We start from the raw sequence: 24,277 nt of genomic DNA on the forward strand, positions 1-24,277 counted from the left end.
AGTACTGAAGTACCTGCATTTTCTTTTATATATATATATATATAGTGTTTGAATAAAGGGTGGGATGTGAATTATATACTGGAGGTATATTTAAAGGGGCTAATTTAGAAAATTGCTATATTTTTTATTAGTTTAAAAATAAAATAAAAATATCGGATTAATATCGGTATCGGCAAAAGCCAAAACTGTGGCATCGGTATCGGTATCGGAAGTGAAAAAGTGGTATCGGGACATCCCTAATATATATATATATATATATATATATACTATATAACAGCTATTGATGCTAAGATGATTCAAATTGTTCAATTCAAGAAGTAAAATACATTATAAATCTAGTTAAAAACAATCAAGGTATGTTTTAGGTAAGTGCATGAGTACTATAGTACTCTGATTTGACAGCGAAGATCGATCATGAAAGGATAACTGGGCATTTTATGGCCTACTCACTGTCAGAGAGCGGATTTACATTTCCATTGAGCCTGTCTGCCGTTTTTGCCATTCTGACTAATCCTTTTCATAAAAATGACACAACTGACAACAAAGCACTAAAAAAGTACTCCTTGTTTTTTTTGTTTTTTTCCATTTCTGTGATTTGTTTGAGAACAGATCGCAGGAGTCACACTGTGTGTTTAAGCGGCCGCCATATTGCAAGCAAGAGGTTGGCTGCAGTGAACTTCACATGCCTGCTTATATAAGGCCAAGAGCTCCTGTTAAAAAACAAAGCATGGCATGGGAAAGTGTGTAATTGCAATGTCTCCGACATTCAATGCTACAATTGCAAATCTGACATTACCACAGTCCACAGCACTTTGTGAGAGCTAGCGTTTTACCAACCGCTGTGTGTGCGCACTTGGATGGGTGAAATGCAGAGCACAAATTCCGAGTATGGGACACCATACTTGGCTACACGTCACGTCACGACTCATTTCACATGTAAAAGACAATGCAAAATCATTCTAATCACTTATAAACTCTAAAATGCAAATAGAGCACAAACATGTTCTTGACAGGATTAGTGAGATTCAAGATCTAATTTAAAAGTTTATGTTTGTCAATTAAACTCAATGTGGTTTGTTTCACTTCATTAAAACTTTTTAATAAGTTAATTAAGCAAATAGCCAAAATAACCAAATAAATCCTAAAGGAGTTGAAACTAGGGATGGGTATTTTTGAAAAATATTGTATTCAAATATTAGACCTCATAAAAATGGAATAGTCGTGTTTAATGAGAAAGACGTTATTTTTCTTTCCTCATTCCACTGGTGTTTTGATTTCATGTGATTTCTATTGTGGTGATATTATGATAACTCAGTTTCGTTAATAAATTTGATCTAAGTAATTCCATTTTGTGAAATCATTTAGACCATGTTTTGGTCTAATTCCAAAGTAATTCCAAACTTCGCAAAAGAAGATGACATTGTGATCAAATTAGGGCCAGGACTCGATTAAAAAAATTCATCTAATTAATTAGAGGCTTTGTAATTAATTAATCGCATTTTAATTGCATAAATATTTGAACTGAGAACAGTGAGAACTTTTTTTTTCACATGGATTTTTAGTATATCATTGAATAATGACTGAATATATAAGCTTAAGCAACAAAATATTGTTTATTTTTGTTCATCAAAGTCCAGCAGACCAGTGCAATTGTATATGTTTTGCGTTGAGGTGAAACTTGAGGGTCGATGTGATATGCGAATTCCTTGTTGCATAGCTTGCACACAACCATGCTCTTAAAGGGGTGATGAACTGAGAAATCAAATTTTCCTTGAGCTTTTGATATCTAAGAGGTCATCATATTATAAGAATATCCTGTAATTTTCAGAACTGAAAACGTCCTTGTTAGTCCAATAAAAGCTTTTATTGACACCAGCCTCTGAAAACGTCTCGTTTTGAAAAGTGGGAAACTATGACGTCGAAGGGGTTAAAACACCACCCCCGTAGAAGAAGATCAACACCTACTTCAACACGGCCGGTTTAGCCCCGCCCACCGATTCGCGCATTGCACGCATAGCTAAGTAGCCTAACTTACATGCCTACCTCGTGATGACAAACCGGATTGTTCTACCGAGCAATACAGAATATTGTGCAGTGCCTGGTTGTGGAAGAAGACGGTCGCTGCATAAGCTTCCTGTGGATTCCAATAGGACTGCATGGATAAACTTTATTTTTAATGACGTTCCAGCTGATGAGGGTAAAACATCGTCGTCTGTTCGCTTCATTTCACTGAGGATTGTTTTGTAAACAAGACTGGATTTGCAGACCGATTAAGAGTAAAGAACGGTGCTGTGCCGTCTATATTGGATCTGACAGGAATTGTGCAACACACGGACTCTTGGTTGAACATGTATGGGCGAATCCGGTTGCCATTTGACAACATTGGACGTTTTCCCCCACATACACCGACGGGTGAGTTAAACTCATTATAATATGCAAAACTGTTATCCACTCACAGCAGTGGGCTTTTATTTCCAAGTCTTCAGTGCGACACGCCCATAAAAACCGAACGTTTTTCAGGAAGACTCACATCTTGGGTACAAAATAGCCTATTACTTATTAATTTTGATGTTTCTAAATGCAAAAACCAAGCGAACATCTTAAAGAGCATATTGCAGGTTAAAAAAAAAAATCGAAATTTATAGATAACCTTGTATGAAAATACCATATGAAAAGTTAATGCAGGATTTAAAATGTTTTAAAACAACATTAGGGCACTAATTTAGAAGATAAAGTGAGCGTTTCTTGGACTGCTAGTAAAAACCGCTTTTTTTTCAACATCGCGTCATTTGACGTCATATTAGGGAGCCGCAGCCTCGGCTTAGTGAAGAGCGGGCTGGTGTTCAGTGAGAGCGCTCGTCAGTCAGTGTGCTTTCGTTAGTTTTTGCATTTTAATTTATCATCGTCATGGTAAATTATTGTGTTTGTGGAGATTGCAAAAACTCCAGCCTGTCAGGACTTCAAGATCGAGTCCACAAGTTTCCATTACAATAAAAGTGACGGTGCTATATAGCCTATCTTTCGTTCCTGGTGCGGTTTGAGCAGGTGAAGAGACGGGATTTCTCTTCTGCATCGGCTCGGAAAACGCGGTCGTGTGTAGCGTTCACTTCAGATCAAATGATTAGCATCCCGGCGATATGATGGAGTTCAACCAGCAGCCATATCACCCTGTAGCCCAAGACTGGTTGCCCACTAAAGCTAAGCAGGGCTGAGCCTGGTTAGTACCTGGATGGGAGACCTTCTGAGAAAACCAGGTTGCTGCTGGAAGAGGTGTTAGTGAGGCCAGCAGGGGGTGCTCACCCTGTGGTCTGTGTGGGTCCTAACACCCCAGTAAAGTGATGGGGACACTATGCTGTCAAAAGAGCACCGTCCTTCGGATGAGACGTTAAACCGAGGTCCTGACTCTCTGTGGTCATAAAAAATCCCAAATTTGCCCAGTGGCCTCTGTCCATCATGGCCTCCTAATCATCCCCATATACACCAATTGGCTTCATCACTGTCTCCTCTCCACCAGTAAGCTGGTGTGTGGTGAGCGTTCTGGCGCAATATGGCTGCCGTCGCATCATCCAGGTGGATGCTGCACATTGGTGGTGGTTGAGGAGATCCCCCCCCCCCCCTCTATGTGAAGCGCTTTGAGTTTCCAGAAAAAAAAAATGTAATAAATGTAATGAATTATTATTATTATTATTATTAACATGGTATGCCGAAGCAAGAATATTGATCGTCGTATACTACCAATGGCATCAAATAGTGTTATATAGGTAACTTAGTCATGTCATGCCCTAAATAGAACTTGTAATTGAAAAACAAAATTGTTGTTTAAATACTCAAATCTTTAATGTTCTGTTTATGTTATAACCTAGGTGAAAAATATGTATTAAAAATGTACCTGAGTATAGCCTATGCTTTTAGTATAGAAATATACTCAAGTAAAGTTTTTATACATTTAATAGTATATAAATCTACCCTAAACATACTAATGTCTGCTGGCCTGTTATAGGATCATAATAATCTGTACAATATTGTGAGCACAGTGTATATCGTTAGCGAACGTGTATACTATAAGCACGTCTCTCACCTAGGCACCTGTCCTGTTCTCCACTGCTTCTCCTCACATCACAGCTCAATTTTTCTCTGACCATTCTGTCTGACATTATCCTGGCCTGTCCCTGATCAGCATAGCAGGCTCATAACTTTATGGCTTGATCCGTCATACGAGTATTTCCTCAGCGTCCGAAATGTCATGCGATCCATTGTTTTCCTGTTGTGTGAATCGACGGCTCTCCCGCTCATTGCGTCACGCCCGCCACGCCCATTTTCAGACGCGGAAGTAAAATTTTCTCACAAAAATGACTGCAGAAGCTTCTATAGCGTGTTTATGCGTATATTTTAAAGAAAATCTAGTTCCTACATTGTTTTTCTATGCATTGACTCGTTAAGTCCTCTAACCAGCAATATGCCCTTTAAGTTGACCTCAGACAACAATATAATAACACTTTAAAAGCCAGTTCATGACCCCTTTAATGACGCTTCCATCAGTTCGTTTTTAAAATTTCCCATCCACGGGACCAACCAAAGGTGTCGTCAGCTTCTTCGTTCATGTTCACTGTGGTTTGTTGTTTAGTTGTCTGAAGCATAGACTGTAAAAAAAAGCATATGAACCATAGACAGTAAAAGAAATGGACAGAGCGATCTCATTGGAACTCCATTGAGACGATTGAAGCCCGTTTTTGGCGATTTTTTAGCACTTCCGTCCCTGACGCACAGACTCAAAGAGAGCTTGACTACGTAGATGTGACGTGAGTGACCCGTCTGTCTTCTGGTGGCTGTGGCATGAGAAATCTGAATCATTCCCTTCCGAAACATGCAGAGGCGGAGAGTGCGAGTAGGAGCTGTCCATGAGCGAAGAGAAGGAGACAATTTTGCTAGGTATTCTGATTAAATATTTTGTCATTTTGCCTCTACGTTTCCCCGATTGCGCACAAGCTTCTTCTCCTGTCCATACGGTAATCTCTCTACCGTGCGACAGAGAGTCGCGTGGGTATAACGTTAGCCTACTTTCACTAAAACTGCTTCTATGGTGCCATAACATAAGCTACAAGGCAATTGAGCTAGTTATACATTGTCGTGTTTCTTTAGAAATAAATAAAGGACAAATGGGGTCTTCAAACACCTCAGATGTAAAGTTTTTCGCTGTCAAAGTGACGCCAAAATGAATGGGAGTCAATGGAAATGCTAACTCAAGTGAAGTTCTGCTACAAGATGTCAGCTCCCGCGAGGCTTCAACTTCAGGTCGATGGATTACCCCCTTGATATGAACGCTAGTTGGTGCTCCAGTATAATCGGTCCGCCGAAACTAATCCAGTGAGAAATGTTCCGCGGTGCAAAAATAAGTGTGATTAAAATGCATTCAATTTTTTTGTGTAATTAATTAATGCGTTAAAGTCTGTAATTAATTAATCTTAATTAACACGTTAAAGTCCCGGCTCTACATCAAATACAACAGACTTGTTAAAACACAAAGCACAGCACCACCCAGTGCATTCAATTATAACTGTGAGCTAGTGCCTCGGATTTATCATGGATTCACAGCATTTACGGCAGCAACGTATAAAATGTAAATACCCAAGTATTTTTATTTTTCTAATAATACAGACTGAATATTCGAATATTCTACTATTCGTTCGTGCACATCCCTAGTGAAACCTTAAAATAATCAATAAAAATCATTGGAGTCTGGCAAGGAGAATAAAGGCGGATTTTCATCGGTTAACAACTCGCTGTCATATAATGTTATCAATAGAACAACCTAAAACTTACAATGAAACCTACATCTAACTGCAAAGGCTGCAAGACCAAAATATTTAATCATCTTGAAGGAAACTTTATCAATTAAACAGATCAGACAACAATCAAACACAAATGTATAAATGGGAGTATGAAGTTAATGAATCAGTCTGCAGGGACAATAGTGCTGCGGTTGTCATTGAATTGACTGCGGTCCAGAAGGCCTTAATTGCTCTGAGAGGGAGGACACCTGTTCTGAGCCTTCTGAGGGAAAACAACGGTCCTTCGCAGGAGACCAATACATTTGGCACAGTTCACAGGACAACACAGCCAAAGCAATCAGACGAGGAAATATCTGAGGTCAAATATCACAGAAAGTCAGCAGACAGACACTTACAAACATTCAACAATAGTTTCGCTATGATTTATTCAATACAATCAGCCAACAGATCATCATTTTATTAATTCCTACAGGTTTAACGCTTAAGGAGGGAAATTCCCACAAACATTTTGTTGGTTGAATGAGCAAATTAATCCACATGGATCATCAGCTCAAAATAAGTCATTTAAAAACGTAAAGGTGCATTGCACAACATTTCATGTTAAAAATAGCCTTTCTAACCCATACATGCTTAAACAATCGCCTGATGGGCTGAATGAGCCCTTCTTTGATCACTGCGATCGCCTCTATAACCCTGTACAGTGAAATAAATAAGAGGGATTCGGGCTCGAATCTGAGACTGGGCGTGACGTCATGCGCGTTCACGCTCGCCTGGCTATGTCTGGCAGGTTCGTGTAGCTATTCGCCGCCGTTCTCCGTATCAGAGAAGACAACTCGAGCGACACAACTCTAGTCAGCTTTCCACAAAAGTAGACGATGGATTCAAAGGGGCTGTTTACACCTGGTCACTTAATGCGTTTTCTGTGATCGGATAGCTATTTGATCGTGAAAAGACCAGGGTGTAAATGCCCTCCGAAACGCATTAGAGACGGATTTGAATCCGATCGCTCATGAGGACATGGTCTGGGCCGCATTCCAGACGAAACTGGACAAGTAGGGATGCACGATATAGGATTTTGGCCGATATTCGATATGCCGATATTTTTAAACTATATTCGCCCGATGCCGATACCGATATATTTGTATTTTTTTTAAGTGCAAAAAAAGCTTATTAAAGCTTCTATTAAAGTTCTCAGTCAAGAGCAGTGAGTGATTTCCTCTGTGTTTTGTTTTATTAATATTAACGGGATCGTTCTCCCAAAAAATTTAATTGTCATCATTTATTACTCTCTCAAGTGTCTTTCTTCTGTTGAAATGATAAAAGTTATTTGGAAGAATGAGGCTAACCAAACAGTTGCTGTACTCCAGTGACTTCCACAGTATATTTAAGCACAAGAAAGAAATGACTACAGGTTTGGAACAACATTAGAGTGAGTAAATAATGACAGAATTTTTATTTCTGGGTGTAGTATCTCTTTAAGGACAAGCGGCAGCATATTATTACTGTCTCTTTAAGAACTGCCCGTGAACGCATCACTTGATGCGTCTAATATACACGCATTTGACAAGCAGATTTTCTCTGTTTGCTTTCAATTTAGACATAACCAACTTTGTTTATGTAAACCTTGTGTGTATTTGACAGTATCAGCGCAATAAGACTCGGAAGATTAGTCCAGTATACAGGCGCTGTGACAGGCTTTTAGTTCCTGTGAGCATCGGGTGAACGCGCTCAGAAAAGCGGATGTTAGAACAGCGCATCAGCACAGCACGTGAATGATATGTTTACCTAGCAAGACTTTGACGCACATGCAAATAATGAACTTTTGTGAATTGCGGTGTCTCGTGAGTGTAAAGGGGGTCGTACACCGGACGAGAAGCGCAGCGCCGCGTCTAGGACAACTCCAGGTAGCTATCGCACACCGGACGCGCGCTTTCTCATCAGTGTATGGCCAGCAATATTGTTATGTTTAATGACATGAAATGATGAAGATAATAATGTCTGTTCTATGTTATGATTGTACTTTACAATATACAATTGTTGCCGAGTCTGCAGTCTGAAAACTTTACCTCAGAGCATCCGTTAACTCAATGAATTGAGAATCTCACCTGAAAATCCATTAACATCAGCAATTGTCATTCAAGCAGCTGATTTCTGTAAATGAATGCGAAACTAAATGTATATTGCAGCATAGGGCGAAGTCAGGATCTCTCCTTTGTGTTTACATGCGACTCTATCTCTGCGTTTACATGTGATGTGATGTGAATGTACGTCGCGTTGTACAGTATGTTGAGATGAAGGCGCCAGAATTGAACTGATAGAATGCACGATAGCCTACTATAATTTTTCTTCAAAAGCAGATCGTGGAGAGATTTTAATCGTCCATGATCAAAAACCGTGAGACGCACGCACACCCTTAGTTGGAAGTTTAAGTTTCTGCCGCTCATGCTTCGTTCGTGGTCGTCACGTGCGCATAGGAAACACACCACCAATCGGCAAGGCTCATCGGCAGAAATATTCTCTTATTGCTGTCTTTGCTGATTTTGAAATTAGCCGATGATTAATAAAATCCAGCTCATCGGGCCAATCGGGCCATTGTTGCATCATTACTAAAGTTTACATCACAATATGTTAATTGCTTTTGGTAGTACTCGCACTCTGTCTGAGACGATTTTTGTGCGCTCATATCCGGAAAGCACACATATAAACCCTCTGAAACAGATTGTGAGTACCAAACAGAGTGCTTTTTTGTGGCTTATCCCACCTTTGAACGGCCTGAAACACACAAAATTATGTCAAAATGCCCGCCTTATCTAGTATTAACATAAACACAGTCAATGATGTGGGAAGTGGAGGTGAACAGTTGAGGAAGAAAACGCATGTGTATCAGTATACTGGATCTGTTCATTAGGATCCAGTATAGCTTACCTCAAGGGCTATACTGGGGTATTTTAGCTTACCTCAAGGGCATCCAAGATGTAGGTGTCTTTGTTTCCACAGTATTTTTAATTTTTATATTTTTCAGTCAAACCGTTGGACACCCTTAGCCTCCAGTGTATGACTGATAGACTGAAAAATGTCAAAATTGAAAATACTGTGGAAACAAAGACACCTACATCTTGGATGCCCTTGAGGTAAGCTAAAACATATCAAAAATTAATTTCAAAGTGAACTATCCCTTTAAACTGTTATTATTATCATCGTAAAATGACCTCGCTAAAAAAAGAACCATAAACTATCTGGCAGAAACAAAGCTATGGCGCTTACAATCTGTCATTTTCAAACCATAACAAACTCACAGCAAAGCAGCAGAATTATTTTGGGGGCTCCAGAACCAAAAGCTTTCCTTTTTTCCCCTGTTCATTCCTACAGTCTACATTTTTGTGAACTGCCTTTGGATGAGAACGAAATCAGAGATATCTGTGTGGATCCCAGCATGCACTGCACAGACGATCAATATTGACACAGACAGGAGATACCATGTGTACTCAGGATCAGCGCTGTAGTCTTGACCAATTCTTATTTTCGGACCATACGACATTCGGACAATACGAGGAGGCTATCCAGGGTAACACTTACCATGGCACTTGATGCGAAGTCATTTCATTTCATAGACCTAGGGTTAGGCATAAAAAAAATTGTTTGGTTCCGGTTTCCGACCGACCCTGTCCAATTGTGTGCGACCCAAATTTATTTTATGAGCTTGGGGAAGAAATAATAAAAATTAAATAAATACACGAATAAAAAAACTTTGAGGCGAACTATTTCACACATCACTCATCAAACTGAACTATAATACATATACAAGTCTTTGTTTTTGTTTTTTTTTGTCATTTAGGATACTTTTATATTATTCATATATATTCATATACGCACACATACAAATGCATGCATTAGGCACGCACACACCGCATAATAAAGTGTAACCTCCATCCGCCTCCCAAGTTTCATTAAAAATCATCCCAAATCCCAATCCCCTCTTCTGCTGTCTACCACTTCTTTCGCCATGTATTTGTTCGTTTCTTTTATTATTTTATGCAATCCAAAACACTCTAACCTGCCGCGCTTCGTATCTCCAGAGCCCGGTCCGCTTGTCCGGGACAAGTGGAATTTTGAAGGACAAGTAAAAGAGAATTTTACTTGCCCGAACGGACAGGTAGCCTGATAAGAACATCAATAACAAACAAAAAATAATAACTATGGAATCACTAAACCGAGAGAATGATTCTGATTTAATTAAATTTATTGTAAGTTGCGATCAATTGTGGATAATAAATGTATTAGCCTACTGACGGTGAGGTTGCGCTGTTGATGCTCGAGGAGAAATCTACACACATGAGCGCAGCACAGCACACACACACTCAGTTAACAACATAATGCCTATAAAACATCTAAATGTGGAGTTTCTATATTTTAACATGTGTGTTAAACAGCCTCAATTATGTTTCCTGAATACCATCACGATTGAAAATGTGACATTGATTTCCTACAACAGTTCAATAAACAATAAAATTTTAGTCACTTACATTTTAGATGCAATATTGGCTGTTTTTGTTCTGTTTCAGCAGCGAAAATAGCTCCAAACAAAAATCACAGCAGAACCACGGCGAATCTCACAGGAACACTCATCCTGTTTTCATTACTGAATGATTCAGCATTTTGAACGAATCGGTTGAGTCAAAGATTCAATGACCCATTCATTAAACATCTGTCTCATTCTTGAATGAATCAACCGTTTGTTATGTTTATAAGTAGCCTAGTATCTTTCCAATGTTTCGTACTGCCACTGAAAAGGAAAAAAAAATCTCCTTCCGAGCCATGACATCAACTGACAAACAATGCCTAACAATGCCATTTTTTATGCCTAATTAAAGTGATATCATAACTGCTGCATTAAAGGGATTCTCCACTTTTTTTTGTTGTTGTTGGCTCATTTTACGGCTCCCCCAGAGTTAAACAGATGAGTTTTACCGCTTTCAAATCCATTCAGCCGATTTTCTGATATTTAGACGAATATTAGTAACCAGACAGTTTCTGGTCCCATTGACTTCCATAGTATATATTTTTACTCTGAGGGAGTTGTAAAATGAGCCTTTTTCCAAAAAAAGTGGAGTATGCCTTTAAGAAGCATCACTTTATTCCCTAAAACATTAAGCATAAAGATGCTATTGTGGATTGTGTCTAAAATTTCTACACAATGCAAATTAGCTCTTTTATGCACAGTCAAACAACAATAATGCACAAATAATGTTTCCACAATCTTCTATTGCCAATGGCAGTTTCAGATCATGCAGTAAACAATAATAATAAAAACTAAAAACCTTCAAAAATTTGCAATTTGTCCAAAACACAAAAAGTATAGCCTAATAATGAGTAATGAACTTATCTGCATGTAACTAACATAGCCATCAATTGTAGACATTTAAGCATTAACATATAAGCACTTGTAATATACAGAGGTCCTGAAAACCCAGACAGATGTACAGCCTGCTCGGTTACGTGTTTAGGAGACGGGGGACTCATTTCAAGAGGTTCTATGATTCTTTTACATTGATGAGTGTAACAACTCTTATAAAGGACATGCTACTTTTATGATAGTGCTTCAGGGAAAAATACAGGAAAAAAAAACACATGTCTGAACACGTCTAGAAACACCTATATCTGCACCATATGTGTCGAGTAAGAAACCTGTTTTTTACCGAACAGTTAAGCAGGCATGGGTATTACTATTATTTTTTATTAAAAATTAGTACTAGTGCCAATCATGTCCTTCTCGGCCATCACACACATACTTTAACAACCAATAGATTGTTCAGAATAATCATTGAATCTTTCAGAATCAATCTGAAGTGACAGTCCAGCTTCATTAGTAATATAATAAGGCACATTTAAACTACATGATTTTATAAATTAAAAAAATTATAAACTATTTAATAAGCCACTAATACAGTGATCATCATATAAATAATAATTTTAAAATAATAGAAACTAAATTCCAAACAATATTTAACACATTTATCCATTTTCCACAGTCCAAATGGAGTCTGCACATGAAAATAACGGCCATTTACGTTTTAGGATGGGGGTCACTTGGACATGGCATCTAAAAGATTGTAAAGGCCCTGATCCACATGATCAGATTTATCAACATCAACACCTTGCATGGATCTAAAATGATCACACAACTTGAATTCAAAGCGTTATCTAAATTAAGATAAGTATGATTGGATCCCACAAAACAATGACCGAACCTCTTAATCTCGTCTACCAGATGATCAAACTTCTTGAGTGGTTCTTAAAAAACCTAACGTTACATGATGATGATCAAAACCCAATTCTCATAATGATCAAGCCTTAACCAACTTTATCTCTTGATCAAACACCTCAATCTGATAAGCAACTTGTTCAGACATCTTAACCTGTCAAACTCCTATAAACCTGATGAACTAGCCCCGTGTTTGGGTAACGTTATAACCTACATGGATCTCGATTTGACAGATGTTCCCTGAAAGTCTAGTGTCCCTTCGGATAGTTTTAACACAGCCATGATCTGAAAGTTTGAGGTAATTCTAACTTTAAACAAACCTCAGCTCTAAAGATGAATCGTTGCTACATTTATTGGTCACAACAAATGACTGATCATGAGTTCAGATGGGCTAACGTTACCAGCCCAGCTCACACCCGTGTGTTTACACCAGTCAAAACCCTGTGTAAACTAGTGTAAAACTCGACCAACACGCCTTTAACTAGCTTTTAAGGCAGTTAACGGTTCAATGGGAGCAGAATATAAGTAAATAGCCTCGGTACCGGCCCGAGTGGTGTCGGTGAGGTCGTGTCCGGAGGCGCTCCTCGGGAACTCCTTCAGTTTCCTGCCGCTCAGGTTAAGAGCTCCAGTGGCCGCCGCCTCGTCCAGCGCCCGATCCAGCGAGCGGTTCCAGGACGAGGGTCCGGGAGCATTGGATAATCCGTGATGGGTAGTTCCCGCAGAAGCAACTGTGGCGGGATGGCCGACGGTAAAAGAGGGCACGGCGTTTTCCGCGGAGAGCAACACCGAAGCCGCCATTACACAGCTAACACTCCCGCTGGATCCTCACGGGCCCCACACACGAGCGCGGACAGTGGCAGTGCGCATGCGCGGGCCCACAGAGGGCACAGAAGGGTCTGAAACCAGACAGACCCAACGGAGCACGAGCGAGGACACTATGCGTGGATTGAAGGATCAGCGTTAAAAAGTCCAACCGGTCTGGAGTGTGGGGAATTATTATCCCAAACTTCTCCTTTATCGTATCATATTCTAATTTTTATCAAAGACTAAATACATAAATGCATGCATTAAAGGGTTGTTGACAAGTATCATGAACATGACTTTTCTTAATAAACTAACGATAAATTAATAATCTCTTTATTTTGTTTTATAAATTCTATTAAAGTGTTCCTTGTGTAGGAAAATGGCATGGTAAATAAATATCAATGCATGATTTGAGATAATGCATGATTTATATATAGTCAAGAAAATAAGTTTTAGATTTGTGGTTCTATGATCGATAAACTCTTGCGAGTGTGAGACATAGAAGTAGTTAAACCAAATTAAAAAATATATTGACCTGTAATAATGTTGTTGTTTTCTTAATAAATATGCAAACGGCCCCCTACTGGTCAATTATAAAACTGAGAATAGTATTGTCTACTACTCAAACCCTTCTAATAAATCATTAAAAATCACAACCTGTATTATAAATTTTAATACTATTACCACATTAGATTTACATTTGTGTAATGATAAGCAAACATTTGTATATGTATTTATATCATTCATATGTACCCCTTTATTGATCCATAGAAAAAAAATCCAGCTCTATCATGATTGGAATCAGTTACAAGACAAATTGTGTTTTAAAGAGTTAGCCTCTCTAAATAAATGTAAGTGTATTTTAAATGTCTAGTTTACAGACTTAGCTGATTGAAATGGTTTTTACTAATTGTAAATGTAAAGTATTTATTTTCATTTTTGACTGTGTTTTTTTTTTCACGTTTAACTACTATGTGCTGTCTATCCTGGCCAGGGTCCTCTTGTAAAAGAGATTTTTTTTTAATCTCAAGAATTTTTGTCCAGGTTAAAAAAAAGTTAAACATAAATGTTTACGAAATTTTTTAAAGACAAAAAAAAAAAGACATTTTAGATTTTGAAGTATTTTTTATTATTTTTCATGTTCTCTACACACAACTGAATATGTGGACCTTCATTTCCTTGAGCAAATGATCAAGGAACACAAATTCAGCTCTAAATGTAGAGGAAAATCCAATAAAGGTGCATAGTACCAAATAATGTTAATCAACATGAACTGGTCCAAAAACCTAGAACACAGAAAATACATTGCAGCATTTCTTTTAAACAACCATATGTTGTTGTTGTTTTTTCCACAGAAAAAGTTGAAAGTCATTTGTAGTCTTGGGTTTATTGCCTCGGTTATGGATTCAGCAGCAATATCGATAGAAGTCCCACATTGGAATGTTTCGGAATATAACGTTCTTCCAGCTTTTGAGTAAGGCACAAGAGACCGTGGTGTTGTGATGAAAAAGCTTGAGACATATAAAGGTTAAATTAATAAAGCGGGAATGATCAAGTGATCTGCAGGCAAGCCAAGAGAAGAAACTGATGACCATTCATTTCACATTCCCATCCTGATGCTCTGAATGATCTGGAATATTGCTGTAATGAGAAGACCAAGAAATAACGTTAGAACTCAAACATTTGATCTTCAGAAAATGTAAAGTATCTAAGAATTCATATATCTGCTCATGTCATATTTAGTCCTTGCCATTTCACCAGAAGAGAGCATCAAATTTAAGAAACAACAATGACAGCTGTTGAATAATGAGAGCAAAGAAATGTTATGGGGTCTTTGAAAAAGTGTACGTCGTTTAGAGTACACTTACATTGAATTAAGTGCTCATGCATGTGAAAAATGCTTTTTGAACTTCAAGTTAAATTAGGAATTAAAAAGAAATGTCCAAGTACAGACATTTCCCTTAATTATTTACCCAATATAACATCATAGCTAAAGCATAGACTGAACGATTTAGTGTACAAAGAAAACAAGGAATTAAAATTGTCAGTGGATCAGGTTAGAAACCTGTCTTCAGTATGGATGCACTTTGTCCTTTTAAACAGAGTTATGAAATAAGGTTCATGTTTGGCATGCTGATGTATTTGGTTTTAAAAAGCCGTTACTTAATTCAAAGAATGATCCTTTTAAATGATCCATTAGTCATCAACACATTCAATGAAAGTGGATGTTTTTCGGATTGTAAACTCACCTGATCCACATACTACAAAGACGAACAAGGCAAGAAGCCACGGTCCCACCACTCCCTTCTCTTCTTGAGTGCCTCTCTGTTGAGAAAATATCAACATTAGTAAATTTAGAGACATACATTAGCTAAGTTACTTCTAAAGAATGCCAATATGAACAACTGGGCAAATTAAAGCTCCTCTACATGACTAAACCAATATCCAGTACAATACACGAAGTAAACCTTTACCGTAGAGCAAACAGCAGAAAGACTTTAGATTCATTAAAATAATTAACTTACTATAGTAAAAATCAGAGTGGTAAAAGCTGAAAATTACCGTGGATTTGGCCACATTGCCTCTTAGAGTGATGTTCTTGCTGTGTTTCTCATTCGCCATGCGAATCCTCTGTTTGGCCACCATCTTTTACTACTAATTTGACGTTTTTAAAGAAAGAAAGAAGAGGAAGCGTCGAAACCGACGGAGATCCGAGAGGCCGTATGATCAGTTGACGTGTGATCTTGCCACTGCACTGGTTTAGTCTACGTGTTCATAAGAGGAAATCACTCCACCCACGAGACGTGGACGCTTCGAAGGAGAATAAATGAGTAGAATGGCAATCCGGATGAAACAGAAACAATAATGGGCGGCGACTAACCAGCTAATTAATCTAAACTATGTATATATTTTCTATTTCAGTTATTTTCAGTTTACCTTTTTTTTTGCCAATGAGTATTAAATTTCATCACTTTTATTATTCATATGTTTATTTATTTTTCCGGAGCGCTTCGAAACAAACGCAGACTTGTTGTCAAGTGATAAATGCAACTTTAATCAGCGCTGGCGGTGTTGGACCAATCACTGCAAGTTAAAAAAAATATATATTTTTAGGCATTTTGCAAAGGTTGCTTGAGTAAGTATTCATGTGTGTGTGTGTGTGTGTGTGTGTTTGTGTGTGTGTGTGTGTTAAGTGGTAAACATCGAAAATAATATCTCATTTTTAGCGTAAAAAATGCCATCAAAACAGATTTACAATGCGGCTAAGGAACATTGAGTGAATGACCGATCGCCCCCTAGAGGATTGTTACAACAGAAAACGTTTTTTTTTGCCCTCTTGTTCCTCTAAATTAAAAAACGCACATATTCTCTTTTTAAAATACCCATTGAGGAAAAACGTCATTATTTTTACTCCGCGATTATTCAGTGCATTAGTCTGTCATGGGAGAAAAAAATACTGTCATCAGAAACCGTTTATCAAAGGTTTTTTTTTTTTTTTTACAAAGTTGGTCAACACTTGTCCAAAACAAAATTATTATTATTATTATTTTCTAAGCTATATTCGACTCATTTGAAAAGACAATACACAATCAATATCATGCATTATAGTCTATACAACTGTACTAAGATTTGTTAGGGATAAAAAAATAAATAATTCAAATAAATCCTCTCCCGACAATCGGAAATAATCGACATTATGTATAAAACCTTTACTTTATGAATTTGGTTTTGAGATTTTTACACATCAAACTATCTAACTGTAGTGACGTAGGTGTTGAACTGCTATGACGTGGCACGTTGTCGTACTTCCGTTTCAAAATGGCGCCCCCCACACCTCATTTAGCAGGTGAGTTGTTGCTCTAAAATGTGTTTTCATGCTGATTTCAGTTGCGTTAAGATAAATGATCAACGTGAGAAGGCAAGCATGTTATGAATTAACAGCACGTCTTTTTTTCCTCAAGATTTGCAGACATATAAAGGCATGAAATCATTACTGTCATGTGCGCAATTTTTTAACGTTATTTCAGCGTAGTGAGAAATGAGCTAACGTTACCACGTATCAGCATGTCACATATGGAAATATTAAATAAATATATATATATATATATATATATATATATATATAATTAGCTGATGCTTTGTCAACTTAGGTCAGGTTTTGTTGATGACACTTTTTAAATCAATTTCTTGAGAACAATTTTTTTAACTGTATTAGTTTAAATAATTTTCAGTCTGCATCCACCAAACTCAGAAAATCCCTCGGCTTGTTCTGATTTAATAGACTTATTTCCCCCCATGGTTGACCATCAAAAATCCCCCCAAAGTCCTACAGACTTGCATTGAAATGTCTATTCATCCTCCAGTCAGTCTGTCTCTGTACAGTGCAAAATTCTGATTTATTTTCAAAGTAACCCAAATATTAAATCTACACATGATTTATAACCTTTACACTTTAAGGCTGAACTTTAGTTTTGTCAAGCCAGCATGCAATTTTTTTTTACCTTTTCCATTTCAAACAGTCAGAGGATCAGATGGAACGTTGTTGTTGTGTGGACCTCCTAACTGTCAGGAAAGCTCTGCTTTCCAGAGGTCAGTTATTGCATTTGCTGCACTTAGAAAGATTTTTCCATAAAACTTTGTTTACTTAAGTAGCAGTAACTGTTTCGTTCGTTTCAGAGATGACCGGCAAGGCAAACACATGACATTCAGCAGTGATGGGTCCCTGTTTGGCTGGTGCAATGGCTCACAGTACGTACACTATAATCCCTTACACATTTCCTAACTAACCCTTTTTTAGTTGATTTAACTTATAGTACAACAACAGTTTGTTGATCTTAATTGTAAAAATCTAGTATAATGCCTTTGTTACTCAGAAAACCTAACTTAAGATAACTTGATTTGTAGGAGTACCATTTTTCAAGCAAAAGATGAGTTTCAATCTTTTTTCAATGTTTCAATAATTTCCCCCACTTCTGCAGTTATCTATATCTCTTTCATTCACTCTTTTTCCAAAGTATGTTGTTGAATTGTCAATGCAATGGAATTTTATATCACTTGGTGTTGTTTCCCTAAAATAATTTCGATTCGATTTGGTTTTGATTTATTTAGTAAAACGCATTTAAATCTCTAATATGACTGAACTAATTTCAACTTGTCAAATTGAGTTACCAATACTCACATTTTCTGGTATACCTACACAAACATGCAAGTTCTCCCTACCAAGTTCTATTAAGCTTTATCGACTCAAAAATGAAGTACTTTCCTTGCAAGTTTTAAGACAATCAGTTTCCACAGCTTTTCCAATAGAATGGATGGACATTTGACTATATCTCCTGTGTGTGTTTGGCAGGGTCAATGTGATCAAAGTTTCCACTGGAGATTTGGTGAAGTCTTTTGATTTACCCAAAACATCCGCATTGGAATTCTCACCTTTGAATAAAGTTCTGGCCACCTGGCAGCATTATACCAGTAAGCACAACATTTGATTTAATATCCATATATAATGTTTTATGACATTCTAGCTTTATAACTATAAGAAAGAAAATGTAATCTAAGCAAGCAGGACACAAAAAACGCTTTTGTTTTTCAGAAACGCAGGATAACCCTCAGGGAGAGGCAAACCTGCAGCTTTGGGACTTGCAAACAGGTGCCTGCATTAAAGCGTTCTATCAGAAGAAGATTACAGGATGGTGAGCAACTATTGCTGTTCATAAGAGTTTATTTGTGTTCTTTCTGTAACTGTTAAACACTGTTTGTTGTCTGTATTTTCACAGGTGTCCGAGCTGGGCAGATGATGAAAGTATTACCGCTAGAAATGTCAATAATGAACTTCACTTCTACGAGAACAACAACTTCGGTAACATCGCGTCTGTTTAATTAGTACTTTGCGCATGTTATATTCCAATTGCCTGTGAAAACGGTGATGAATAACGTTGACATGGCTTTTTAACAATATCTTTAAAGTTTTAATGTATATGAATGTATGAAGGAAAGTCTCTAGATTTCTAATTATTTGTAGTAGTTGGCTGTTTCGTGGGTTCTCTTAAATGAACCAAAAATGAAAATGATGTCATCATTTGGTCACCCTAAAAGTTGTTCCACATCTGTATGAATTGTTTTCTTCTGCTGAACACAAAGGAAGACATAGTAATTTGTAAAATGTAACCAGTTGATGGACGCATAGATTTTTTTCCAGTGAGTTCCATCAACTGTTTGGTCAAAATATATTATTTTGTGTTCAGCAGAAGAAAGAAATCCATACAGGTTTGATACAACTTGAGGGTGAGTAAATGATGATAGAAATGACATTTTTGGGTGGAGTATCCCTATTAAGATTCTTGCATCATGACAAATAAAATGTAAACATATTTAATGTAGCCTGGTTGCTGTAATACATACAGGAATGACTAAAATTAAATATAAAATATCATGGCTTTAAATACCCATTGAGCTTGATCTATAATGTGTTTTGTTGTGTAGAAACTATTGCCAACAAGCTTCACCTCCAGAAGGTGTCTGAGTTTGCTTTGTCTCCTGGATCACAGCCGAGCAAGGTATCAGAACATTCTCTCTCACTGCTGCATGTGCTATTTTACTCATACAAATGCGTATTAATCCCTCACTCACACTTAATTAAGGTTGTCGTCTATGTTCCTGGAAGCAAAGGAGGTCCGTCTTTTGTACGGCTCTATCAGTATCCCAATTTCGGAGGTCCAACATCTGCTCTGGCAAACAAAAGCTTTTTCAAAGCCGATAGAGTGAGCATGCTGTGGAACAAGAAAGGTAGATCGTTTCTGGTTTAACAAATAAGTGGTTTCTCAACAGCGATTAACACTCATAAAAGGTTGTCATATATGTATTAATGTTTTTTGTTTTTTCTTAAAGGAACTGCGGTTTTAGTGACCGCCAGCACAGAGGTTGATAAAACTGGAGCCTCTTACTATGGAGAACAGACATTACATTATGTCGCCATCAATGGAGAAAGTGCAGTAATTCAGCTACGTAAGTACGACTTCGTTTTGAATGATGAGTCATTAATTACAGCGCAGTCAATAGAAATCAATTTATCAATTAAATTGATTGAAATCACATGAAATCACTGACTGGCTAAAAATTGGGTGAATAATATTTATACTACTCTAGTTTTATATATAATATGTAATGTATGTGTGTGTTAAAGGGGTCATGAACTGGCTTTTTAAATTTTTTGAGGTCAACTTATGACGTACTTTTTATGGTAAGTAATGAATATGCAAATTAGCCCTGACTCCACTCACTCGCACCAGCTTAGAATACCTGATCCACTTGGTCAACTTAAATGTTGTGAACTCTGCATAAATGCAAGTGGAAATTATGGTTCAATTCAGCCACATATGTTTGAACAAGAAACTGATTCAGAAGAAGAGGAAGAGCAAATTTTACAGGCTCGTCTACAAGTCGATGTATCAGAATGGTAATGCGTTTTTTTCATTACTCTACTACGTTGGACAAATAACTGTAATTAATAGGTTAGCCTTTGGCTCGACTATGTTAGCAAACAGCTAATAATGTGTTGCTAATGCTACACAGACTACGTTCACCATCTCAGAGTCAGATAGCTGCCTTCTAAGCATCTGTATCTTTAGAAAAACTTTGAACAATTTAGAATGTTGGTGGAGAAATGCATATAGTTCACTATAACATCGTAATATACATCATATACATTGTTCACCCACTATATTGTTACATGTACCAGATGGCTTCTCTTGAGACATCCTTGCTTCACGGCATAGTAATGATGAAATGGTAAAGCCTGTCCGCATGTGGACGTGATTGGTTACAACAATTTGTGATGTAGAGAACAAGGGTGATTTGAAACCGCGCTTTTGAGAGTCTGTTTTTGGTACACTGCAGTTTTAAAGGGTTAGTTCACCAAAAAATTAAGTAATTAATTACTCACCCCCATGCTGTACCAACCCCGTAAGACCTTCGTTCGTCTTCGGAACACAAATGAAGATATTTTTGATTAAATTTGAGAGCTGGATCACTGCTATATAGGATGCATGAGGAATATAAACTTGACAGACCAGAAAGTCAATGAACAAAATGTTTAAAAATTCCATGTGACTACAGCGGCTCAACAATAAGTTTATCAAGCAACGAGAATACTTTTTGTGCGAACAAACAAACAAAAATAACGACTTTATTCGACTATTCATTTTCCTCCTTGTAGGCCAGAGACGAGAGTTCAAGAGATTTCCAGTACGCGAACTACTTCTTGCGCATGCGTCGTGGAAATCTCTTGAACTCTCGTCTCAGGCCTACAAGGAAGAAAAGGAATAGGCGAATAAAGTCGGTATTTTTGTTTTATTTCCACACAAAAAGTATTCTCATCACTTGATAAAATTATAGTTGAGCCACTGTAGTCACATGGAATATTTAAACATTTTCTTTCTTTTTTTTTAAATTCAGCTTTGCATCACAGGAATGAATTACATTTTAAAACGAATTCAAATAAATGCTTTTATTAAATTGTAAAAATATTTCACAATATTACTGTATTTACTGTATTCCATCCAATAAATGCAGCCTTGGTGAGCAGAAGAGACTTTGAAAAGCATTCAAAAACTCTATGATTTGCAGGAAATAAAATATTTTTGTGGGTCCTTTTAGATGATTTTGCATTATTGTTTCTCATTAATGTAATTAAAATAAAATTCTATATATTAGTTATATGTAAAAGTAAAGTGTTTATACATAACATTTGTATTTGTTAAACTGCTTTTAATTTATGCTGGTTTTAATAATAAAATTACTCTTTTGTTGTTTATATTTTTGTTGTGTGTGTGTGTGTAAAGTCATTAATACAGTATATTCTAATGCATATAAAATCTTTTTTTGTTGTTGTCTTGCACAGCAAAGAGAGGCCCCATATATGATGTATCCTGGAATCCCAACTCTTCTGAGTTTTGCGTGGTTTATGGTTTTATGCCTGCCAAGGCAACTATCTTTAACAGCAAGTGTGAGTCAGTGTTCGACTTTGGCACGGGCCCCCGCAACGCAGCTTTCTACAGCCCCCAGGGTCATATCCTCGTCCTCGCTGGGTTCGGGAACCTGAGAGGGCAGATGGAAGTTTGGGACGTGAAGAAATACAAGCAGGTGTCGAAACCTCAGGCTGAAGATACCACGCATTTCTTCTGGTGTCCTGACGGAGAACACATAGTGACGGCGACTTGCTCACCCAGGCTCAGGGTCAGCAATGGCTATAAGATCTGGCATTACACCGGGACTGTGATGTACAAGCATGAAACGCCATCAAATAAAGAGCTCTGGGAAGTGTTATGGCAACCCTTCCCAACTGGAACCTTCCCAGAGAAGCCAGTGAAATACCAGGCGTTGCCAAGTGAGCTTGGCAGCACTGAAGCCAAACCAGCCCAGGCGTATCGGCCACCCGCTCTCCGCAACAAGCCCCAGACAGCCAGCTCCAAACTAGTAAGTCTGTGTCATACACAGTCCTGCATCTTGAACAAAATAATCTGCTAATTTGCAAAAAAAAAAGGGGAAAAAAATCGAAAATATCAGTCAACTTTGTCTTTGCATAGTTTTTTTGTGGTTGTTTTTTTTTTTTACTGTTCAAAAGTGTGGGCTTGTAAGCTTTTATAATGTTTTTTAAATCTTTTCACCAAGGCTGCATTTAATTGTATCAAAAATAGATATTACAATTTAAAAAAAAAAAATTCTATTTAATATATATTTTTAAATGTATATTATCCCTGTGATGCAAAGCTGTATTTTCAGCATCATTACTCCAGTCTTCAGAGTCACATAGTCACATGATCACACACAAAAGTATAGGGCACATATGATTTAAAAATAAATAAATGCATTTAATAATTAAAATATAAATTATTGTCAATAATTATTGATAATTGAGCAGCAAATCAGTATATTAGAAAATATATTAAAATAGACAAGTTATTTTAAATTGTAATAATGTTTCAAAATGCTGGATAATGGATTTTATATAAAATCATACCCACCCCAAACCTTTTAACAGTACAATAGTACACTGTATTTTATATTAAATGCAGCCTTGGTGAGCAGAAGAGACTTCTTTCAAATGTATTTATCACCATTAATGCACATATCAAAATAACAAAAGCAGTCAAATTTCGAAAACTTAGCATTATGAATGTCCCGTGACCAGAATAATGGCAATAATATTTCTATCCAAGCATGAAGAGGAGCTGCCGCAGAACATGAAACCTGGTGCTGCCGGAGAGAAGCAAATCTCTAAAGCTGCTTTGAAAAACCAGAAAAGGCGAGAAGCAAAGAAAGCAGCTAAGCAGGTACATGTGTTTTTAATGTTCAATAAAGTATACAGAGGAATATTTAACTCAAAGTGATGCTTTATATTAATTCAGGAAATCAAGCCTGATGAAGCTCCGCCTCCAGAAGCAGACTCCACCCCTGCCACTCATGTGACTTCTAACTTTGGAGACCCTGAAACTGACAAAAAGATCAAGAATTTAAAAAAGGTAAATGTTTGGAATATGTTTACAATGACTTGGAATAGAGCACAATTCAACCTACTTAGGTTTTATTTTAACCTTTTTATTTATACACCTATTATGTAACTTCTTACTTTTATTTTGAATAAATTGTCTCTTTTCTTAATGGAGTAAACCCTGAAAGGTCTTATTTTAAAATGACATGTTTATGGCTATGACGCAGTATATTACAATTATAAATAAAATATGCATATATATCCATTATTGTTTTATTTGCATATCAGAGTCATACTGGAGGTTTTTAGTTTCATAATGTGATTATGTTTCTGTTAGAAACTCAAAGCCATTGATGAACTGAAGGACCAGCAGGCTGCCGGCAAAGTAATGCAAAAAAATCAGGTACTATAGCTGTATAATCTCAAAAGTACATCTTAATAAATATTTTAAATAATTTTCATTTGTGTCATTGTTTCTGATTTTAATACATCAATTATAATGCTTCATGAGTTTTTAAGAATTAAAACTTTTCTAAGAACATAAGAATTCTGTAATGCTTAATCGCAATAACCTTAATAATGATCATTTATAATCATTTATTTTATTTTATTACAGCTTGAGAAGATGCAGAAGGAGTCCCAGCTGTTGAAAGAGCTCGAAGACCTTGAATTAGGATTGTAAACTCACTTTACCAGTTTTTCACATTGGTCATCAATTTCCAAACATTGCTTTGTCATACTGCTATGAATATGTATAGAAGATGTTTTTTTTTTCACCAATTACTCATGAACAACAAATAAAAGACTGTTTTGCTTCTTTGAACATGGCTAAAATAATAAGAACTAAATTCTAAAAAGCAATATTGCTATGCAATGTGACGTACAGCACGGGAGAGAATCCATGAAATACTAAATAAAACGTTTAAATTCAAACTG

The 24,277-nt window shown here is 37.0% G+C and overlaps 3 protein-coding genes across 7 annotated transcripts in view; 1 reads left to right on the forward strand and 2 right to left on the reverse strand.

Annotated features, from left to right (window-relative positions):
- The window catches only part of lrch3 (leucine-rich repeats and calponin homology (CH) domain containing 3), a 64,077-nt gene extending 51,156 nt beyond the window's left edge, over window positions 1–12,921 (reverse strand). For 3 of the 5 annotated variants that reach the window (XM_039663690.2, XM_089135439.1, XM_039663691.2), the window contains exon 1: window positions 12,594–12,919. In XM_039663690.2, the coding sequence (XP_039519624.2) occupies window positions 12,594–12,849 (256 nt within the window). In that variant the 5' untranslated portion in view covers window positions 12,850–12,919. Of the gene's footprint in view, window positions 1–12,593 lie in introns of all 5 variants that reach the window. The other 2 variants (XM_039663689.2, XM_039663692.2) reach the window with 2 other exon arrangements.
- Window positions 12,922–13,960: 1,039 nt separating this feature from the next.
- Window positions 13,961–15,644, reverse strand: serp1 (stress-associated endoplasmic reticulum protein 1). The gene is made up of 3 exons (XM_039663708.2): window positions 15,418–15,644; window positions 15,105–15,180; window positions 13,961–14,496 (listed from the first exon to the last, which is right to left on the reverse strand). The coding sequence occupies exons 1-3, from the start codon at window positions 15,499–15,501 to the stop codon at window positions 14,456–14,458; spliced, it is 201 nt and encodes a 66-aa protein (XP_039519642.1). The 5' UTR covers window positions 15,502–15,644; the 3' UTR covers window positions 13,961–14,455.
- A 934-nt stretch (window positions 15,645–16,578) lies between these two features.
- eif2a (eukaryotic translation initiation factor 2A) lies at window positions 16,579–24,274 on the forward strand. Its single transcript, XM_039663704.2, has 14 exons — window positions 16,579–16,702; window positions 17,376–17,445; window positions 17,533–17,604; window positions 18,206–18,324; window positions 18,446–18,545; window positions 18,630–18,712; window positions 19,336–19,409; window positions 19,494–19,638; window positions 19,741–19,857; window positions 21,752–22,326; window positions 23,070–23,183; window positions 23,259–23,372; window positions 23,679–23,744; window positions 23,958–24,274. Exons 1-14 carry the CDS (start codon window positions 16,675–16,677, stop codon window positions 24,021–24,023), a joined length of 1,743 nt encoding a protein of 580 aa, XP_039519638.1. The 5' UTR covers window positions 16,579–16,674; the 3' UTR covers window positions 24,024–24,274.
- The last annotated feature ends 3 nt before the right edge of the window (window positions 24,275–24,277 follow it).

The sequence above is a fragment of the Pimephales promelas genome, chromosome 10, assembly GCF_988280905.1.
Source record: "Pimephales promelas chromosome 10, fPimPro1.hap1.1, whole genome shotgun sequence".
Taxonomy (NCBI): Eukaryota; Metazoa; Chordata; class Actinopteri; order Cypriniformes; family Leuciscidae; genus Pimephales; species Pimephales promelas.

Bases quoted from the DNA above. Each gene is read 5' to 3' on its own strand.
- serp1 (XM_039663708.2), bottom strand. From the start codon at position 15,501: ATGGTGGCCAAACAGAGGATTCGCATGGCGAATGAGAAACACAGCAAG. The intron at 15,181-15,417 runs GTAATTTTCAGC...TTTTCTCAACAG, and splicing joins GCAATGTGGCCAAATCCACG to AGAGGCACTCAAGAAGAGAA. The intron at 14,497-15,104 runs GTGAGTTTACAA...TTCTCATTACAG, and splicing joins CTTTGTAGTATGTGGATCAG to CAATATTCCAGATCATTCAG.
- eif2a (XM_039663704.2), top strand. From the start codon at position 16,675: ATGGCGCCCCCCACACCTCATTTAGCAG. The intron at 17,446-17,532 runs GTCAGTTATTGC...CGTTCGTTTCAG, and splicing joins GAAAGCTCTGCTTTCCAGAG to AGATGACCGGCAAGGCAAAC. The intron at 23,373-23,678 runs GTAAATGTTTGG...TGTTTCTGTTAG, and splicing joins AGATCAAGAATTTAAAAAAG to AAACTCAAAGCCATTGATGA.